The 17,445-nt window shown below is 44.6% G+C and overlaps 1 protein-coding gene across 1 annotated transcript in view; it reads left to right on the top strand.

The window, feature by feature from the left end:
- Nucleotides 1-917: 917 nt before the first annotated feature.
- Nucleotides 918-17,445, top strand: part of LOC140427830 (interphotoreceptor matrix proteoglycan 2-like) — a 95,443-nt gene continuing 78,915 nt past the window's right edge. Inside the window, exons 1-4 of the mRNA XM_072513574.1 lie at nt 918-1,005; nt 1,158-1,255; nt 4,422-4,643; nt 9,004-9,170. Of these exons, the coding sequence (XP_072369675.1) occupies nt 1,198-1,255; nt 4,422-4,643; nt 9,004-9,170 (447 nt within the window). The 5' untranslated portion in view covers nt 918-1,005; nt 1,158-1,197. The remainder of the gene's footprint in view (nt 1,006-1,157; nt 1,256-4,421; nt 4,644-9,003; nt 9,171-17,445) is intronic.

The following is a 17,445-nucleotide window of genomic DNA, read 5'->3' as shown; positions in this document are numbered from 1 at the left end:
CTTGCACATCTTTGGACTGTGGGAGGAAACCGGAGCACCAGGAGGAAACCCACGCAGACATGGGGAGAACGCGTAAACTACACACAGACAGTGACCCAGTGGGGAATTGAACCTGGGACCCTGGCGCTGTGAAGCCACAGTGCTATCCACTTGTGCTACCGTGCTGCCCAACATGAGGGGAAGTTTTTTTTTTAAATGCAGCAAGTGGTTATCAGGAATGCAACTGCCTAAGAGTGTGGTAGCGAGGAATTCAATTGTAGCTTTCAAGAAGAGATTGGATAAACATCTAAAGAGGAAGAGACATGCTGAGCTATGAGGAAAGGGCAGGAGAGTGGGAGAAAAGTTGTTCTTACAAACAACTGACCTGTGGTGTGACCATTCTTTGTCAGAAAACTCGGTATGGTTCCAGCCATCTACGTTATTAACATTAAGTTCGTCCGGACAATATATAACTCCAGTGCTGCTATTATATGGAAATAAATTTCAGTGGAAAAATGAGAAGACCCAAATAATTGCAATGGTTTTGTCAGATTTCTAATTGGACTGGTAGGTGGAAAATATAACTAACATTTCTCTCAACCTCCAAGTTTATTTTTGCTATTTATAAAGAACTCCAGCGAAATATAACTTCAGCGGTAAAGGAAACTTACAATAGTGTATCTAAGATGATTACAATATGAAATATATTAAGCTCCACATTGACATGCTCATTGCACTAATATTGGGTGGCATTGCAATGACAGTGTTGGAAATGTGGCCTTTGTGGTTTTGTTAACATACATTAGAACAGATTGCTGATCTGCTCGCTTATTCACCGCCAAACCTGCTAACTCCTGTATGTGACGCGCTCTCTATAATGGGAACAGCTTAAGGAAGCCGATTAGAAGCACTGCTTTGTCAGTGAAGTGGCATCCAGCAGCCGGAAGAACTGTCTTCAGGACCCAATTTTCCTTGGCAGCCTCCCTTCACTTGCATTGAAAAAGGTCACGGGCGAATCTTGAGAAGGTGAGTCAGAAATATCGATGAAGTGTTTACGAGGCTATCTCAAATCCTCACCGCTGAGGAACCAGGTATTCCTCTCACTCTGGCGGTTTGTAGGATTTGTACACATGTCCTTCCCGTGCTGTGCTTCTTTGACCCTCTCCTTATCCTTTCAGGTTGGACTGAGGCAGAAGAGTGTTTGGTTATTGGTGGAAAATGTCTGCAGTCACCCTGTGTGTCCTTTTAGCCAATTACGTTTTACTGGCGGATACAGGTAGGGCGGGGGAGTTCAAATCATTTCATCTGTGAAAATAATATATAATGCAGCATCATAGCATAGTTTATATTTAAACGTGGCATTGTCAGATCTACAGAGGAATTGTAATGGCTATACTGTCGTGTCAAACCTCCACTGAGGTCATTGCAAAATCTCACTCCAGGTTTTCAGCACAATAAGCACAAGCTGATACTCAGAAGTGTTGCTTCTTTTTGGGGGTTCAGATCTTACTGAGGCTGGTATCTGCTTTCTTAGTTTGAGGTAAAAGAAAATCCATCGCATTAGTGCCCAGAAGAACAGGGAGTTATTCCCTGGTCAATGTTTATCCTTAAATCGACACCACAAAGACAGATTATCTCTGATCGTTATCACATGGCTGTTTTGTGGAAGCAAATTGGCTGCTGCACTTGGGAAGTACTTAATTGTCTGGAAATCCTCTGGTCATGAAAGGCACTTATGTCAACACAAGTCACTCATTACTTGTGAATGACCTAGAATATAAATTGTACTGAGGGATTTTTTTTTCAATCGCCCCTTGGTTCCCTGCTCTAATTTTCTCTCATCCATTCCCTCTCCTGTACTTGGGACAACTGACTATGATTCATATCTGAACCCTGACAGTGAGTGTTCACAATATATTTCTTTATAGATAATATCACAACCGAATTCTATATTCTCCCCAGCCAGTATCCATGTGCCTGAGTTTCTGGTGGATGAAGCCACAAACTGATCAAGGTGGAAAACCTAATCATTTTTCATATCTTGTAGAAAGGAAGATTATAATAATATTCTTTATTGTCACAAGTAGGCTTACATTAAGACTGCAATGAAGTTACTGTGAAAAGCCCCTAGTCGCCACATTCCGGCGCCAGTTCGGGTACACGAGAAAGAATTCAGAATGTCCAAATTACCTAACAGCACATCTTTCGGGACTTGCAAGAGGAAACCAGAGCACCCGGAGGAAACCCACGCAGATGCCGGGAGAACATGCAGACTCCGCACAGCCTAAGCCAGGAATCGAACCTGAGCCCTGGCACTGTGAAGCCACAGTGCAAACCACTGTGCAACCGTGATGGTAACATCATTGTTACCACCCTGGCAGTAAACAGCAGCTCAGTACAGACCAGGAAATGAACATGGGACCTGTTATGTCTCTATTACTCACCACAAAAGCTTGCTGAGGATCGGCATTTCAATCAATCAAAACAAGTTAACTAATATTGGGCTGTAGCAGACAGGTTAATATTGGGCTGTAGCAGACAGGTTAATATTGGGCTGTAGCAGACAGGTTAATATTGGGCTGTAGCAGACAGATTAATATTGGGCTGTAGCAGACAGATTAATATTGGGCTGTAGCAGACAGGTTAATATTGGGCTGTAGCAGACAGGTTAATATTGGGCTGTAGCAGACAGATTAATATTGGGCTGTAGCAGACAGATTAATATTGAGCTGTAGCAGACGGGTTAATATTGGGCTGTAGCAGACAGATTAATATTGGGCTGTAGCAGACAGATTAATATTGAGCTGTAGCAGACGGGTTAATATTGGGCTCTAGCAAATGGGCTAATATTGGCCTGTAGCAAACTGGCTAATATTGGCCTATAGCAAACTGGTTAATATTGGGCTGTAGCAGACTAGTTATTATTGGCGTGTAGCAGACATGTTGACTAACACTGGACACTAATCATAATAGATCATTTAGCAAATATTTTAATAATTGATATTATTTGGTAGTTAAGTGATACTTTACAGGCTGGTTTGCTGAACATTACAAGATTCAGAATAATCTAACCAGTTTGTTTCTCATGTTATCTAACATGCTACCAATACCTATATTCGGCTTGCATTAATCCCATGAAAAGTAATCATCAATATAATGCTGTTGATGAAATTGTTTAATGAAGTAGATAAATGATAATTTAAAGCCATAAAATAGAAAATGAACGAATCTTGAAATGCTTTACTGTAGATTACAGAATCTGTAGGATTTGAGAATTGTAGTAATTCTGTGGTTACTATTTAAAACCTGGCGTGTATTTTCAAAGAACAAAGCAAACAAAGAAAAGTACAGCACAGGAACAGGTATTTCGGCCCTCCAAGCCTGTGCCGATGATGATGCCCTAACTAAAAAAAACAACGAACAAAGACCTACTTAATAGAAATTAAATACCTGTCTAGAGAGGATTTTTAAATAACTTTTTATGCAAACACCCAAGTACAATATGGAATTTGCTTAAATCTGTATTTTGATTTCTTTGAGTTAATTTCACAAATCCAAATTACAGCTTGTACAAGAAATCTGATTCATTAACGTGTGTTGCCCAGTACTTTCTAAATGCTTTATAATCTTTATTGTCACAAGTAAGCTTACATTAACACTGCAATGAAGTTATTGTGAAAAGCCCCTAGTCGCCACATTCCGGCACCTGTTTGGGTACACAGAGGGCGAATTGAGAATGCCCAGATTCCCTAATAGCACGTCTTTCAGGACTTGTGGGAGGAAACCCAAGCAGACATGGGGAGAACGTGTGGACTCCGCACCGACAGTGACCCAAGCCGGGAATCGAACCTGGGACCCTGGCGCCCCTGCTGCTGTGAAGCCATAGTGCTAACCACTATGCTACCGTGCTACCCTAATCTTTAGATTCATTGCATTTATATTTCTAAGCTATTGAATAAATGATCAAATCTAAAAAAGACACATTGTTGACGATGATGAAATAATTGTTCTTTTTTTATCAGAACGTGAGTAGTGCTCAGAATTAGAGGCGTCCAGATTAACTCATTTCAATTGGGTCGTATTGAGGGACAGTGTTGTCCAGTTACAAATTAAGCCACACTCCACTTTTAATCGCATGCAATTCTACAATTTTTACAGATCTTTTGAGGGGGGACTGCGTTTTCTGATTCCATCCATTTATAAATAGATTCATTGGTTTATTTTGAGTGGAAGGTCACATTCCATTTTTATTTCGTACAATTATGAGGTTTCTTAATGGAATTTTGGGGCTCCTATTCTCCCATTTCTTCTTTTCTCTCTGTGAATCCGTAACCTTGGCTGCAGTGTGTTCAGACATTGGAAAATGGGCAGTGTGAAAATGCCGCTGTGTTAAGTGCAAAATCTGGTCAACGGTAATGAACATTCAAACTTGTCTGTTTCAGTTGTATTAAAGACAATTTCAGATGAGAGTAGACTTCACAATGGCTCCAGAGGTCTTTCTGATGGCGACGTTCAATCTCCGGTGACTGTGAGCGACGTGCGGATAAAAGATTTGATTTACAGACACAAACGATCCTTTTTATTTCCGAATGGTGTTAAATTATGTCCAGAGGAAACTATCTCACAAGCCATTGGCAACTACCTCAAATATTACAAGCTGAGAGGTAAGAAAATTCCTGTCTCTTATTTAAAAATTTTCCAAGCCCTCCCCACACATCAGTGTGTGCCTGTCACGTTTTGGGAGGTTTTGAAATTTATTCCTTCACAGAAATGATTTAGGAATGACCTATGCTCTAGTCTTTTATTTTAATCCAAAATGCATTTTCACAGATTTAAAAAAAAAGTCTGCAGGCATATTAATGCCAGATGAGTCAGTTTGTGAAACGTTGCAACTTGGTCTCTTACAGAATGTTTCGATTAGGGGCAATTATCTCAAGCCAGACTTCACTAATCCAGGATTGCTCATTCTGATACTTTAAAAACAAAAGGAATAGCTGCAGGAAAAGGCCATACCATCCTTTGAGCCCGCCCCGCCATTCAAGAGGACCATGATTAAACTTCTATATTGACTCCACTTTCCTGCCCCACCCCCATTTCCCTTGATTCCCCCTTAGTACCAAAATCTTAATCAATCTATGTTTTGAATCAACTCCTTGACTGGGCACCCATTTCCCTCTCGGGCGGAGAATCCCAAAATGCACTGAGTTTCAAAAAATGTCATATTGGACCCAAACTCTCTCCACAGATGCTGTCTTTATTCCAAAATTCATTATCCTCCGCATCCAGTCCCAAATAGCCAACCATTTACGAGACTATGCCCCCTCGTTCTGACATCCTCTCAGCATTAGATCTGTCAAGCCATCTCGGAATTTTCTGCATTTCAACCAGACGACATCTCATTCTTCTGTACGCCAGAGAATACAGGCCCATTCTACTCTATCTCTCATAGGACAACCCACTCACCATTCTTTAAACTTGCATCCTGATTGAGGAAGAGTCAGAAAGTCATCCCTCTCACTGAGTTGAATATATAGAGAAAAGGGTGCAGTTGCAGAGAAATATTCCTGCTAAGCTGTGTGTGCACAGCTGCACAACAGCCTGGAAGGTTCTATGGCTGTATAAAATATTTTAAAGGTACTGCCCATTGAAAAGACATGCACACCAAAACTTTTGAGGGAACATTTGGCACAGAGACACATGGACGCACTACCACTTGGTTGAAATACTGCTCAGTAGTGCATGGGTGTAATTATGCTGTGTATCATCTGCCTGCCCACTGGAGAGAGCACTTCGAGGACCTCCTCAACCAAGACGGCCTTCCCCGAATGTGTCCTCGACACCATCCCGCAATGCGCTACCCGCCATCACCTCAGCGCAACCCCAGTTCGCAGTGAGGTCAAAAAGGCCATCGACAGCTGAAAAACAACAAGGCCTCAGAAGTATTGAAATGCGGTGGAGAGGCGCTCTTGACAAGAATCCACAACCCATATCTGGAAGGAAGAGAGCATGCCGGACGATCTCGGAGATGCCTTAATTTTGATCATCTTCAAGAAACGAGACAGGTCTGACTGCGAAAATTACAGAGGGATTTCCCTACTCTCTTCCACGGGAAAGGCTATCGTGAGAATACCCCTCAACTGCCTGCTCCCAGTTGCTGAAGAGCTCCTTCCTGAGTGCGGCTTCCACCCATCAAGAGGCTCAATGGATATGATCTTTTTTTTTAAATTTAAAGAATCCAATTCTTTTTTTCCAATTAAGGGGCAAGTTAGCATAGCCAATCCACCTACCCTACACATCTTTGGGTTGTGGGGGTAAGACACACGCAGACATGGGGAAAATGTTGAATCTCCATATGGACAGTGACCCGGGGCTGAGATCGAACCCGGGTCCTTGGGGCAGCAGTGCTAACCACTGCGCCACCGTGCCACCCGGACATGAGCCTGACAAATCCAGGAAAATTGCAGGGAGCAGCATCAACCTCTGTACATGGCCTTCTTCGATCTCGCAAAGGCCTTCGACTCTGTCAACCATGAGGGATTGTGGAGCATTCTCCTAAATTCAGCTGCCCGCAGAAATTCATCACCATTCTCCGCCTGCTCCACGATGACATGCAAGCCGTGATCCTCACCAATAGAACCACCACAGGCCGAATATATGTGCAAACTAGGGTCAAACAGGACTGTGTCATCGCACCAACGCTCTTCTCCATCTTCCTCGCAGCAACACTCCAACCCGTCACCCTGAAGCTCCTCGCTGGAGTGGAGCTAACCTACCGGACAAGCGGGAAACTGTTCAACCTCCCACCAGGCCAGAACCAAGACCACCCCAACCTCTGTCATTGAGCTGCAGTATGCAGATGATGTCTGTGTGCGCGCATACTCAGGCCAGGTTACAAACCTTTGTCGATGTATTCATCGAGGCATTTGAGAGAAACGGCCTCAGACTAAATATCTGGAAAACAAAGGTTCTCTGCCAGCCCGTTCCTGCCACATAAAACTGCCCCCTGACCATCAAGATCTACGGTTAACCCTTGGACAATGTGAATAATTTCCCACATCTCGGGAGCTTTCTCTCTCTGAGAGCAGACATTAACAATGACATCCAGCTTCAACTCCAATACACCAGTGCAGTCTTTTGATGCCTGAGGAACCGCGTGTTCAAAGACCAAGACCACAAATCCAGCACCAATCTCATGGTCTACAGAGCAGCCATTGTCCCTCCCCTCCTGTATGCATTAGAAACATGGACAATGTACAGCAAACACCTCAAATCTCTGGAGATATATCACCAACATTGCCTCCACAAAATCCTGCAATGCCACTTTCAGGATAGGTGTACCAATGTGAGTGTCCTCTCCCAGGCGAATGTCCCCAGTATCGAGGTACTGGACACGCTGACCAGCTGAGATGGGTGGGCCACATTGCCCACATGCCCGACACAAGACTCCCAAAACAAGTGCTCTACTCGGAGCTCATCAATGGCAAGTGATCACTAGGAGGGCAGAGGAAACGCTACAAGGACACTCTGAAAGCCTCCCCAAATAAATGTAACATCCCCATCGACACATGGAATCACTTACCTTAGAACAAACAAACTGGAGAAGAAGCATCAGTGAGGATGCCAATCACTTTGAGCGTCATAGGGTGGAGCACACGGAGACCAATAATAATAATAATCTTTATTGTTACAAGTAGGCTTACATTAACACTGCAATGAAGTTACTGTGAAAAGCCCCTAGTCGTCACATTCCAGCACCTGTTCGGGTACACAGAGGAAGAATTCAGAATGTCCAAATTACCTAACTTGCACGTCTTTCGGGACTCGTGGGAGGAAACTGGAGCACCTGGAGGAAACCACTGCAGATACGGAGAAAACGTGCAGACTCCACACAGACAGTGACCCAAGCTGGGAATCGAACCTGGGACCCTGATGCTGTGAGGCAACAGTGCTAACCACTGTGCTACTGTGCCACCCAAAAGTAAATGGCGGGAGGAGAGTGCAGAATCTAGAGCGTCCCACCTAGCCTCCTCATCAAACCCCACCTGCCAAACCTGTGGCAAAGTCTGTGGATCTAGGATCAGATTATTCAGTCACCGCAGAACCCACGTCACCAGTGTGGGAGCAAGTCATCCTTGATGCTGAGGGGCAGCTCAAGAAGTATCTATGCTGTAACCTGTAGGATGGTAGTGATACACTGATGCATTATATAACTTGTGTAGGAGCTCCCAGTATCTATTGCCCACCTGCTATGGATTCAAACTTGCCTTTGTCAGTTGTCTAATGGATACCTGGTATGAGAGGCGGTGGGGCCTCTCTGTGATTGAGTTTACCTCAGGATGTCACAGCTGTGAATAGAAGATTAGAATTGAGGAAACCCTCTATGACAGAAATGGTCATTTGAGGCGTACGTTAGGTTATCTTTGCAATGGTTAGATTCTTGCAATATTAAGTGCACACCTAGGGGTTGTCTAACTTGCACTTCAGCAGTATTCTGAGTTTAGGAAGAGTATGTGTACTCATGAATGAGAAAATAGTTCATTAATTTCTCAATGGTTTAGATTCTAGACTCTTAAGCTGCAGAGGTTCTATGAGTGTCAGATACCTAGTCAATCTGGGGTGAAAAAACACCCTCCAATCACAAATGCATTTCACTATTAAAATTGAATTTGCTTCTCATAAAGTTACTCAGGATATGGGCACTTTTTAAAGACAATTTATGGAATGGTTGGCATGAGCCGCCAGATGTCTTACTCAATGTCTAACCAAAGAGAAAGTGCTGGAAAATCTCAGCAGGTCTGGCAGCATCTGTAGGGAGAGAAAAAAGCTCACGTTTCGAGTCCAGATGATCCTTTGTCAAAGATGACCCAGCTTTGACAAAGGGTCACCTGGACTCGAAAAGTTAGCTCTTTTCTCTCTCTACAGATGCTGCCAGACCTGCTGAGATTTTCCAGCACTTTCTCGTTTGTTTCAGATTCCAGCATCCGCAGTAATTTGCTTTTATTACTCAATATCTATGTTTCTTAGTGTGCCAGGAGGCAGTATGGGAAGCATTCAAAACCTTCTGGGATCGGCTACCTGCGCGACATGAGCATCAAGCCTGGATGAATATGTGTGATCAAGGAATCATTAATATTTTTGACATCGGTGTAAACTTCAGCCAATCAGAGGAACACCAAACCCTGATCAAGGAGGTAATTCCTCCTTATAATTGATGTCTCACGTTTTGATGCCTCTTTAAAACAAACATATTTCATTGTATTATTACCCTGTCATTTTACCCTATTTTTTCTTGTTCCAATTCCTCCTTCAATTTTCCTTCAGTTTTCTCGCTTTAATTTTTCTTTTGATTTTTAAGACAGTGACTCATGCTAAGATGTAGGTCGCGGTTTTCTGCCCCCTCCCCCCCCCGCCATGCTTACCGGCGGCTGAGGCGACTCACCATCGGCCGCAGGCGCGATCTTTCGTTCCCGCCGATGTCTACGGCATTTTAACGTGGCTTGCCCATCCTGTTACTGGGGAGCCCGCTCTCAGCCTTTGACGGGACTCGAAGACCCCACCAGTGGGAAGGGCCAGAAAATCCCACGCGGAGTTCCACTGGCATCAGTCAACCACCTCTTCCTTGTCCAAGTGGTCATTGGGCAAATGTGGATCTGTCCAATGATTGTCAGGATGCTACTAGCCTTCTGTGTTCTCATTTGACATTTGCACATACTTGCTTCCAGCAGGGGACACTGGAAGACAATCAGTGACAGGCAGCTTGACTGGCTTTTTTCCTCTTTAGCTAAAAGACACCAATGTAAATTATAATGCGCTTACCACTACCCTGTCACAGATCATGTAACTCAACACAGTCAGCAATCCAACCTCACACTTTCCAAGTCTTTATAGCACAGTATTGTGCTCACCTAATCTGTAAACGGTACTTTAAATTTGACCAAATACGTTTATACACAACATCCTGTCATAATCTGTATAAAAACGTGGCTATACGCTTCTCAAGAGAGTCTGAATTTTATAGGAATGTTTGACTCATATGCTGAAATAGGGCTGTCCCCTGCAGTTCATGGCCTTGAGATGTCCGGTGCCGCTTCTTGTAAGTGTACGAAAGATAAGCAAAAGAGAAACTACAAGTAAAATGGCACCAGTGGAGTGTTATGTGAATGAGCTAGAAAGGATTTATCATTGATCGCCAAAAACCTGGAAGGGACTTTGAATATGACAAGTGTTTTTCTGATTTTGTTTTTTTCTCTCTCTGCACCTGCTCCGAATATAACTGACACGGCCAAAACCAAAGTTTTTTTCAGTCCAATGCAAGAACTGGCCAGATCAGGACAGTTTGGCAATGAAGCTCCCTGTCTAAACCAGAAGCTCCCAACTGGTGTGCCGTGCGGCACACTGGTGCAGCGTGAAGGTTCCACAAGTGTGCCGCAAAATAAGATTCAAAACGATGAAACATTAATGTAAATGAACTAAATCTAATCTTCATTTTCAGCTCTGTGGTCGCCATCTCGAAGTCCCGATGAACCTTTGGCTTCCCGCCCATGCGCTGGCTGGGAGTGGGTTGCACCGTGTGCTGTTCGGATTTTCTTTCCAATTAAGGGGCAATTTTTTAGCGTAGCCAATCCACCTACCCTGCACATCTTTAGGTTGTGGGGGTGAGACCGATGCAGACACTGGAGGAATGTGCAAACCCCACAGGGACAGTGACCCAGGGTTGGGATTGGACCCGGGTCCTCAGCACCGTGAGGCAGCAGTGCTAACCACAGTGCCATCATGCCACCCGTCTATTCAAAATTTTTACACTGGCCTAACCAATGTAAAAAGAAGCAGAACTGCGCATGCTTGGCTCTTTTCCGGCCGGCGCATGCACGGTTCAGATTACCAACATAAAACATTCCAAACTGCACATGTGCAGCCCTTTCCTGGCTGATGGATGCACAGGTTCTTTGGGAATTGGCGATGCCAACCACGGAGTTGAATACAAATACCCCATGCACCTGGTCAAAAACTAAAAAGGAGCAAAAGCCTTCGAGAAGCCAGGGGGAACAGGGAGATGTTGAAAATGAAATGGGAGAGAAGACAGGGTGAAGCAAAAATAAATAAAGTTCTCAATAAGGGAAGAAGACAGAGGTAAGAAACAGGAACCAAGAATGTTACAAAAGGAGAAACCGGCTCCAATATTGTATTTGACGTGCAAATGGTGATAAGCCTTTCACTGTAAACGTTTTGAACTGATGAAAATTGCATTAAATGGTGACTTGACATGTTTTAGGAGGTGTTAGAGATAAGAGGCTTTTCTGAGAGGGCAGTTCAGTTGAAGAAAATAGGAGGTGTGCCTCAACAGTTTTTATGGTATAAAGATATGCCACAACGTTAAAAATGTTTGGGAACCATTGGTCTAGACCAACAATGAGGACTGCAGGTAAATGAAAAGAATTTCAAAATATAAAATGGAAGAAGTCTCCACTGTACAATGTTCTTCCATTAAGCACCATCAGAAAGAATTGTTTCAATGCCTGTATTCTTAAGTAGTCTTTGCAGGACAGATGGTTTTGTAATTCTGCTAAAAAGATGTGACACCATCCTTATGGTATGCTTGCTTTATGGCGTTTTGGATTTCAAGAGCATTCTATTTCTAAATGGGCATACAGTGAGTTTGGCAACATAGTGAAGTATTTGCCTTATACGGAGTCACTGCGCTGCATATTCATAGTAACCTTATGAGTCATAAATGTAGAACTTTTTTGGCCTGAAATAACCCCTCAGTTTAATGCTTCTTCCACGCTGATAGTTTTTTTAAAAAAACAGCCAGACATTTCCAGAGAAAAGTATTCAGCATTTCACATGATTGTGGTGACAATTAAATTACTCTGTCCTCTAATTTTATCAAAATAATTTAATGGACAAAATTTCCCTGTCCCTTATTCGATCCAGCTCATGGCACAGAGATTGTGTCCTTCCTCCTGGACCAGAACCTTCCGGTCATGTCCCACTGTTGCTCTGTTTATCTGGTTATAAATATGCCGGTCAATATGGTCGCCTTTCTTAATCCTAATTATGTTTCTACTTTCAGACTCGCCAGGTATCTCTCGATGCCGCCACAAGGTTCAACCCGAATACCGATCAAAGAGCCAATACACCAGTTAGTTAGTTCAAAGTCAATACTATTTATTTACACACACAGTAAGATCTACTCATGCACAACAGTACTACAAACTAAACTATCGCTACGCCTGTACTTAATTTTGGGTGCCCACTTACAGGAACAATGGCCGTTGTTCGGATCTGAGGCTGTTGGGTTCGAAGAGATACAGGAGAACAGCTAATGTCGTCCATCTGGTAGCGAGCGTTGACCTTGAACTTACTTGCTTCTGGCGATGCTGGTGGATGGGTCTCTCTGCTTTGAGAGCCAAGCCCAAGAGAGCGAATCTCTTGTGGGGGTTCCTTCTTATACTTGGAGGGGCTTTGCGTGCTTTTAGGCGGGCCTTAAACTTGGTCCCAATTAATTGGGCAGCTTCTCGATCATTGTTATTGATCTTGACCAATAAAGGAGTGGGTGCCCTGATGGCTGGGCGTGTCCTAGGTGGCCGTTGGCCTTGCTTAATTTGTGTCTTTCTGGCGCCGGGATGTCTGTAACAGTATCAACTATCTGAGTGTTAGTCCTTTGTTTCTCGGAGATGGGCCATCAATATGCTAATCGACCCAGAGGTTCGATTCCGTCTGGTTACTGCTTCCCAAATATACATTCAGGCACTGTGCCTACTTGCTGTCTAGCATTGTCCACATTTCCCTACATTCTTTGTGAGTGTCCATTTTGTGTTCTGGAAGTGGCCATCCCAGATGGCTACACACCCTCCTTGTGATCCTCAACGTGAAGCGTGTAGGATCATATTACTGCATCTTCTTTGTTCTCTGCCTAAGTCGAGCACCCGCAATCAAGGACAGGCTCTACGCTACTCTGTTCTATGGATTGGAACTTTACCTAAATTGTTTTATATACACACACTATTATAAAATTCTACAGGGCGCTATGACATTCAGGCATGCACTACAATTAAACACGGGAACCTCTAACTATTCTTATCTAAACAATCCTTAGTCACTTAAAAGAATTTACAACAGTATAAACTATACAGTAGCAGCAATACAGGTCTCTGTAGCTTGGCAGTCAAGCACAGAGTTTTACATCTTTTTATTAGAAAAAAACAAAAAAAGTCGATGCACTTTAATTCACTTAAAGAGAGGGTTTGCTGAAGTCCGAAAGTAGGGGGTCTGAATGTATATACTGGAGTGTGGGAGGCTTTCCTTCGCCATTTCCAAAGTCTCAGTGTCTGGATGACACTACAGAGTATTGCAATGGCTAACAGTGCTTCTACAATGTAGGACAGGGAATACCAGGTGATAAACTTGTCACACCAGGTTGGTGTATCAGTTGCTGTCTCTGGGTGTAGTGTATGGCAGGGATGGGAAACATTCACGGCCTGTGAGATAGGGATCACGTCCGTGTGCAACTGTAGGGATCACGTGACGATCCAAATGTAGACCATGATGGTTGTCTTCATGTTCTCTTCCTTGCGAGGTCTTCCTGTGGCTTCTGTGGTTCTGGATTTCAGTGGACACAAGCATAATATCTTATTATCTTGCTTAAGATCTCGTATGTCTGTCTGTCCTTTTATCACCAATTGCCCATTATAATTGGTCACCATCTGTGACTCCCTCATTTTAAAAAAAAAAAACAGATATTTTGGGACAAGACATCCGAGAAGAAAATACTGTCACAGCGTGTGCACTACCCGAGAATAGCTGACCAGATGGGGGTCCTCAGGCAGGGCGGGGACCAGTGCCGTTTCTGCACTGCCTGAGCGACCGGACAAGAACGGAAAGAATTTGTGTTCGCCGTGGATGTTGCCTCTTGTGATTACCTTCAAATCAGAAGAATAGTTATGATTGGGTGTCTGCCGACCAACTTGTTCCTTTAACTGCCAGTGGGGGTTAAAAGAGTGGTGGGGACGGGCCATGAAAACTTTAAGTGAACAAACAACATTCAACAAGCAACAGTAACAAACATTTAAAGCAACAAACTAACATAACAAAAATCGTGCAGGTTCCATCAGAAAGGACACCGTAAATCTCCATCGGTTCCTTTTTACCATCATCTGGACACCTCATTGCTCCATAGCGAACAGAGTCGCAAAGGGGTTCGTCTGGTGGGAGTCAGACTCGAAGTCATCATCTTCTCCCGGTTGCCATACTTGTGACTGGAGTAGTTGTGCCAAAGCTGCGTAGTGTGAATTGGTGTCCATCTCATCATTCCGGATGAGTCTGTACGAATTGTCTCGGTGCCAGTGTTTCGTGTCGAGGTTGGAGGTGGTAGGGGGCAATCCATAATCGTCGGGCGGTGGGTCTGGATCAGGGGCTTTAATGTACGTGGTCTCAAAAGGGTCGCTGGAATCTTGTTCGGAGTCGCTGGGAGTGGGGCCTGGTGCAGGAGTGTAATCGTGTCGCTTTGCTATGGGACTGTTGCTATCGCTGTCGTTGTCGCTGCTGGTTGAATGAAGGGAGAGGTGGAGTCGTGCCTCTGGGGGTAGAGCTGAAGGAATGTCTGAGGATGGGCTGGACTGGTTGGGGGAGGGTAGGAATAGATCGTTCGTGGGCGGGGTGTGTTCATCTGCTGCTGCAAGTGAGATGTGATGTGAATGGTTGTTCTGTGTGCCATAAGCCTTAAGCTGGTTTATGTGAAACCATGCAGACTTGCCATTGGGATAAGTGATTTTATATACGGAGGGGCTGACTTTATCAGAAATGGAGTACGGTCCTGCAAATTTTGGGGAGAGGAATGAGCTGGGGTTGTATAGGGATAGCATGACCTGCTGCCCGACTACAAATTCTGTGGCGTGTACTATCTTGTCAAAGCAAACTTTACTTTGTTTCTTTTGTGTCCCAAGCCTAACAGCTGCTGCGAGCTGGGCTGCTTTTACATTCTCCACAATCTGCTGAACTGCTTTCTCATGGGTGAGGGCGGTGATTGTGGGGCTGGCTAAATCGAGTCCTATCAAATATTCTGTCCACTTCATGGGTCGTCCGGTCATGAGGGTGTGGGGGGTGTATCCTGTTGACGTGGATACCGTGTTCCTTATGAACATTAGTGCAAAGGGGAGAACTGTGTCCCAGGTGCTATTGTGCTGTTGCACCATTTTCCTTGGGGTTGCTATGAGAGTCCTATTTATTCTCTCAACTATTCCACTTGATTGGGGGTGATATGCAATGTGGAATTTTTGTTTGATTCCTAAAATTGTGAGGACATTTTTCATCACTCGTCCTGTAAAATGTGAGCCTTGGTCGGACTCTATGCTGTGGGGAAGACCCCATCTTGTAAAGATGTGCTGAGTGAGGACCTTGGCTGTCGCTTTAGCCGTGTTCGTTCTGGATGGAAAAGCTTCCACCCATTTTGTGAAGGTGTCAATGACCACCAACACATAATTAAAACCATTCTTGCAGGGGGGTAGGGGTCCTTAAATAATCAATCTGCAAATTCGTCCAGGGGCCATTAACGGTGCGGGTGTGACTAAGCTGACCTTAGTGACTTAAGGGCAGCACGGTAGCATGGTGGTTAGCACAATTGCTTCACAGCTCCAGGGTCCCAGGTTCGATTCCGGCTTGGATCACTGTCTGTGCGGAGTCTGCACATACTCCCCGTGTATCCTCCGGGTGCTCCGGTTTCCTTCCACAGTCCAAAGATGTGCAGGTTAGGTGGATTGGCCATGATAAATTGCCCTTAGTGTCCAAAATTGCCCTTAGTGTTGGGTGGGGTTACTGGGTTATCGGGATGGGATGGAGGTGTTGACCTTGTGTAGGGTGCTCTTTCCAAGAGCCGGTGCAGACTCGATGAGCCGAATGGCCTCCTTCTGCACTGTAAATTCCATGATAATGATAATCTATGACCTTTCCTTGCATATCTGTCCGGATTGTTCTGGGCGCAGATTAAACAGTTTTCAATGTGGTGCGTTACATTGGATTTTAAATCGGGCCACCAGCAGAGAGATCTGAGGTGGGCGAGGGTTGCTTCTATGCCTTGATGTCCATGGTTGTCATGGAATTGACAAATAATTAGGTTTCTGTCCTGAGTGGGGACCACATAAATACCTTTTAAAATTATACCGTCATGTGTCGTCAACGTGTTCTTGTATTTATCATAGGGGGCTGGGAAGTTGCCTTTTAAAACTTCCCTGAGCTGTTCATCTTCTTTTTGGGCCGGTGCTAAATCCTGAATGTTGGTCTGTGAGACCTGAACCGCGTGTACTGGGCACTCTCGGGAGGATTCCAAAAGTGACCATGTCTGGAACCTGCCTTTACTAGGGCAGCTGCCTTAACGTTACCAGGGGAGGAAGAACGATGGTGGCTTGGCTATGAACTTTAATAATACCATATTTCCGATCTTTAGCTGTCTTTAGAATATGCTGGAGTAATGGGGCTGAGGGTAGGGGTTTTCCATCTGTGGAAACAAAACCTCGAGATTTGCACAGGGGTAGGAATTCTGTAAACTATTACAGACATATAGACTGTCAGAATATATGTCGGCTGGGGTCGGGAACGAGTCGGGGATCTTTACAATATACTCTACGGCTGCTAGTTCTGCAGCCAGTGAGCCAAAATGTCCGGGCAATTTCAAAGATATCTCCTCTAACGCTCATCTCTCTGCTTCCTCTACAGAGATACCGCAACCGGTAATCCTTTTACCGTTCAAAACTGTGGAGGAGCCATCCACATATATCTTTAGGGGTGCGTCTATGTCTGTGGGTTGGGCCTCTGAGGTGGAGTACCTGGTTTCGGGGGAGCTGACTTTGGTACAAAGGGTCCTGTGTTGTGCCTGGTGGTGATTATTTCACACTCATGTGGGGTGCCTGCGTAATGTAAATTGTCTGCGAGGAAAGTGTGTGTTTTTGTCCTCTTCACTGTTATGTCCCGTCCCTGTAAGAGAAGGGTCCATCGGGCGGTGCGAATTTGGCTGACTGTGCTGTCCTTCAGTCTACCATCCAGGAGAAGTTGTGTTGGGGTGTGCTCTGTTAAAATGGTGATGGGGTTGAGTCCTGTTATGTAGGCGAAGTATTGAACTGCCCAAAAAACTGCGAGCAGGTGCATTTCGCAGGCCAAAAGTTCTTGCTCAACTGGATCAAGTACTCTTGAGGCGTATGCTACGGGGCCTAAACGATCGTGTCTTTCTTGGAGGAGCACGGGCGAAAGCGTTCGGTCGGTGGTTGCAACTTCAATTGCGTATGGGGAGAGTGGATCTGGGACCTGTAATGCGGGAGCTGTGCTGAGGGCTCGTTTTAATGCATCCACGGCATCCGTGTGCTGTGGAAGCCATTCCCATGGTTCTTGCTTCTTGCCTTTGTGGAAAAACCGTCGATGTGATTCCTACAGTAGCCAACCAATCCTAGAAATGACCGGAGGGCTGTCACCGGAGGG

This window comes from Scyliorhinus torazame, chromosome 8 (assembly GCF_047496885.1).
Source record: "Scyliorhinus torazame isolate Kashiwa2021f chromosome 8, sScyTor2.1, whole genome shotgun sequence".
Taxonomy (NCBI): Eukaryota; Metazoa; Chordata; class Chondrichthyes; order Carcharhiniformes; family Scyliorhinidae; genus Scyliorhinus; species Scyliorhinus torazame.
This window is presented reverse-complemented; position numbering and strand designations above follow the sequence as displayed.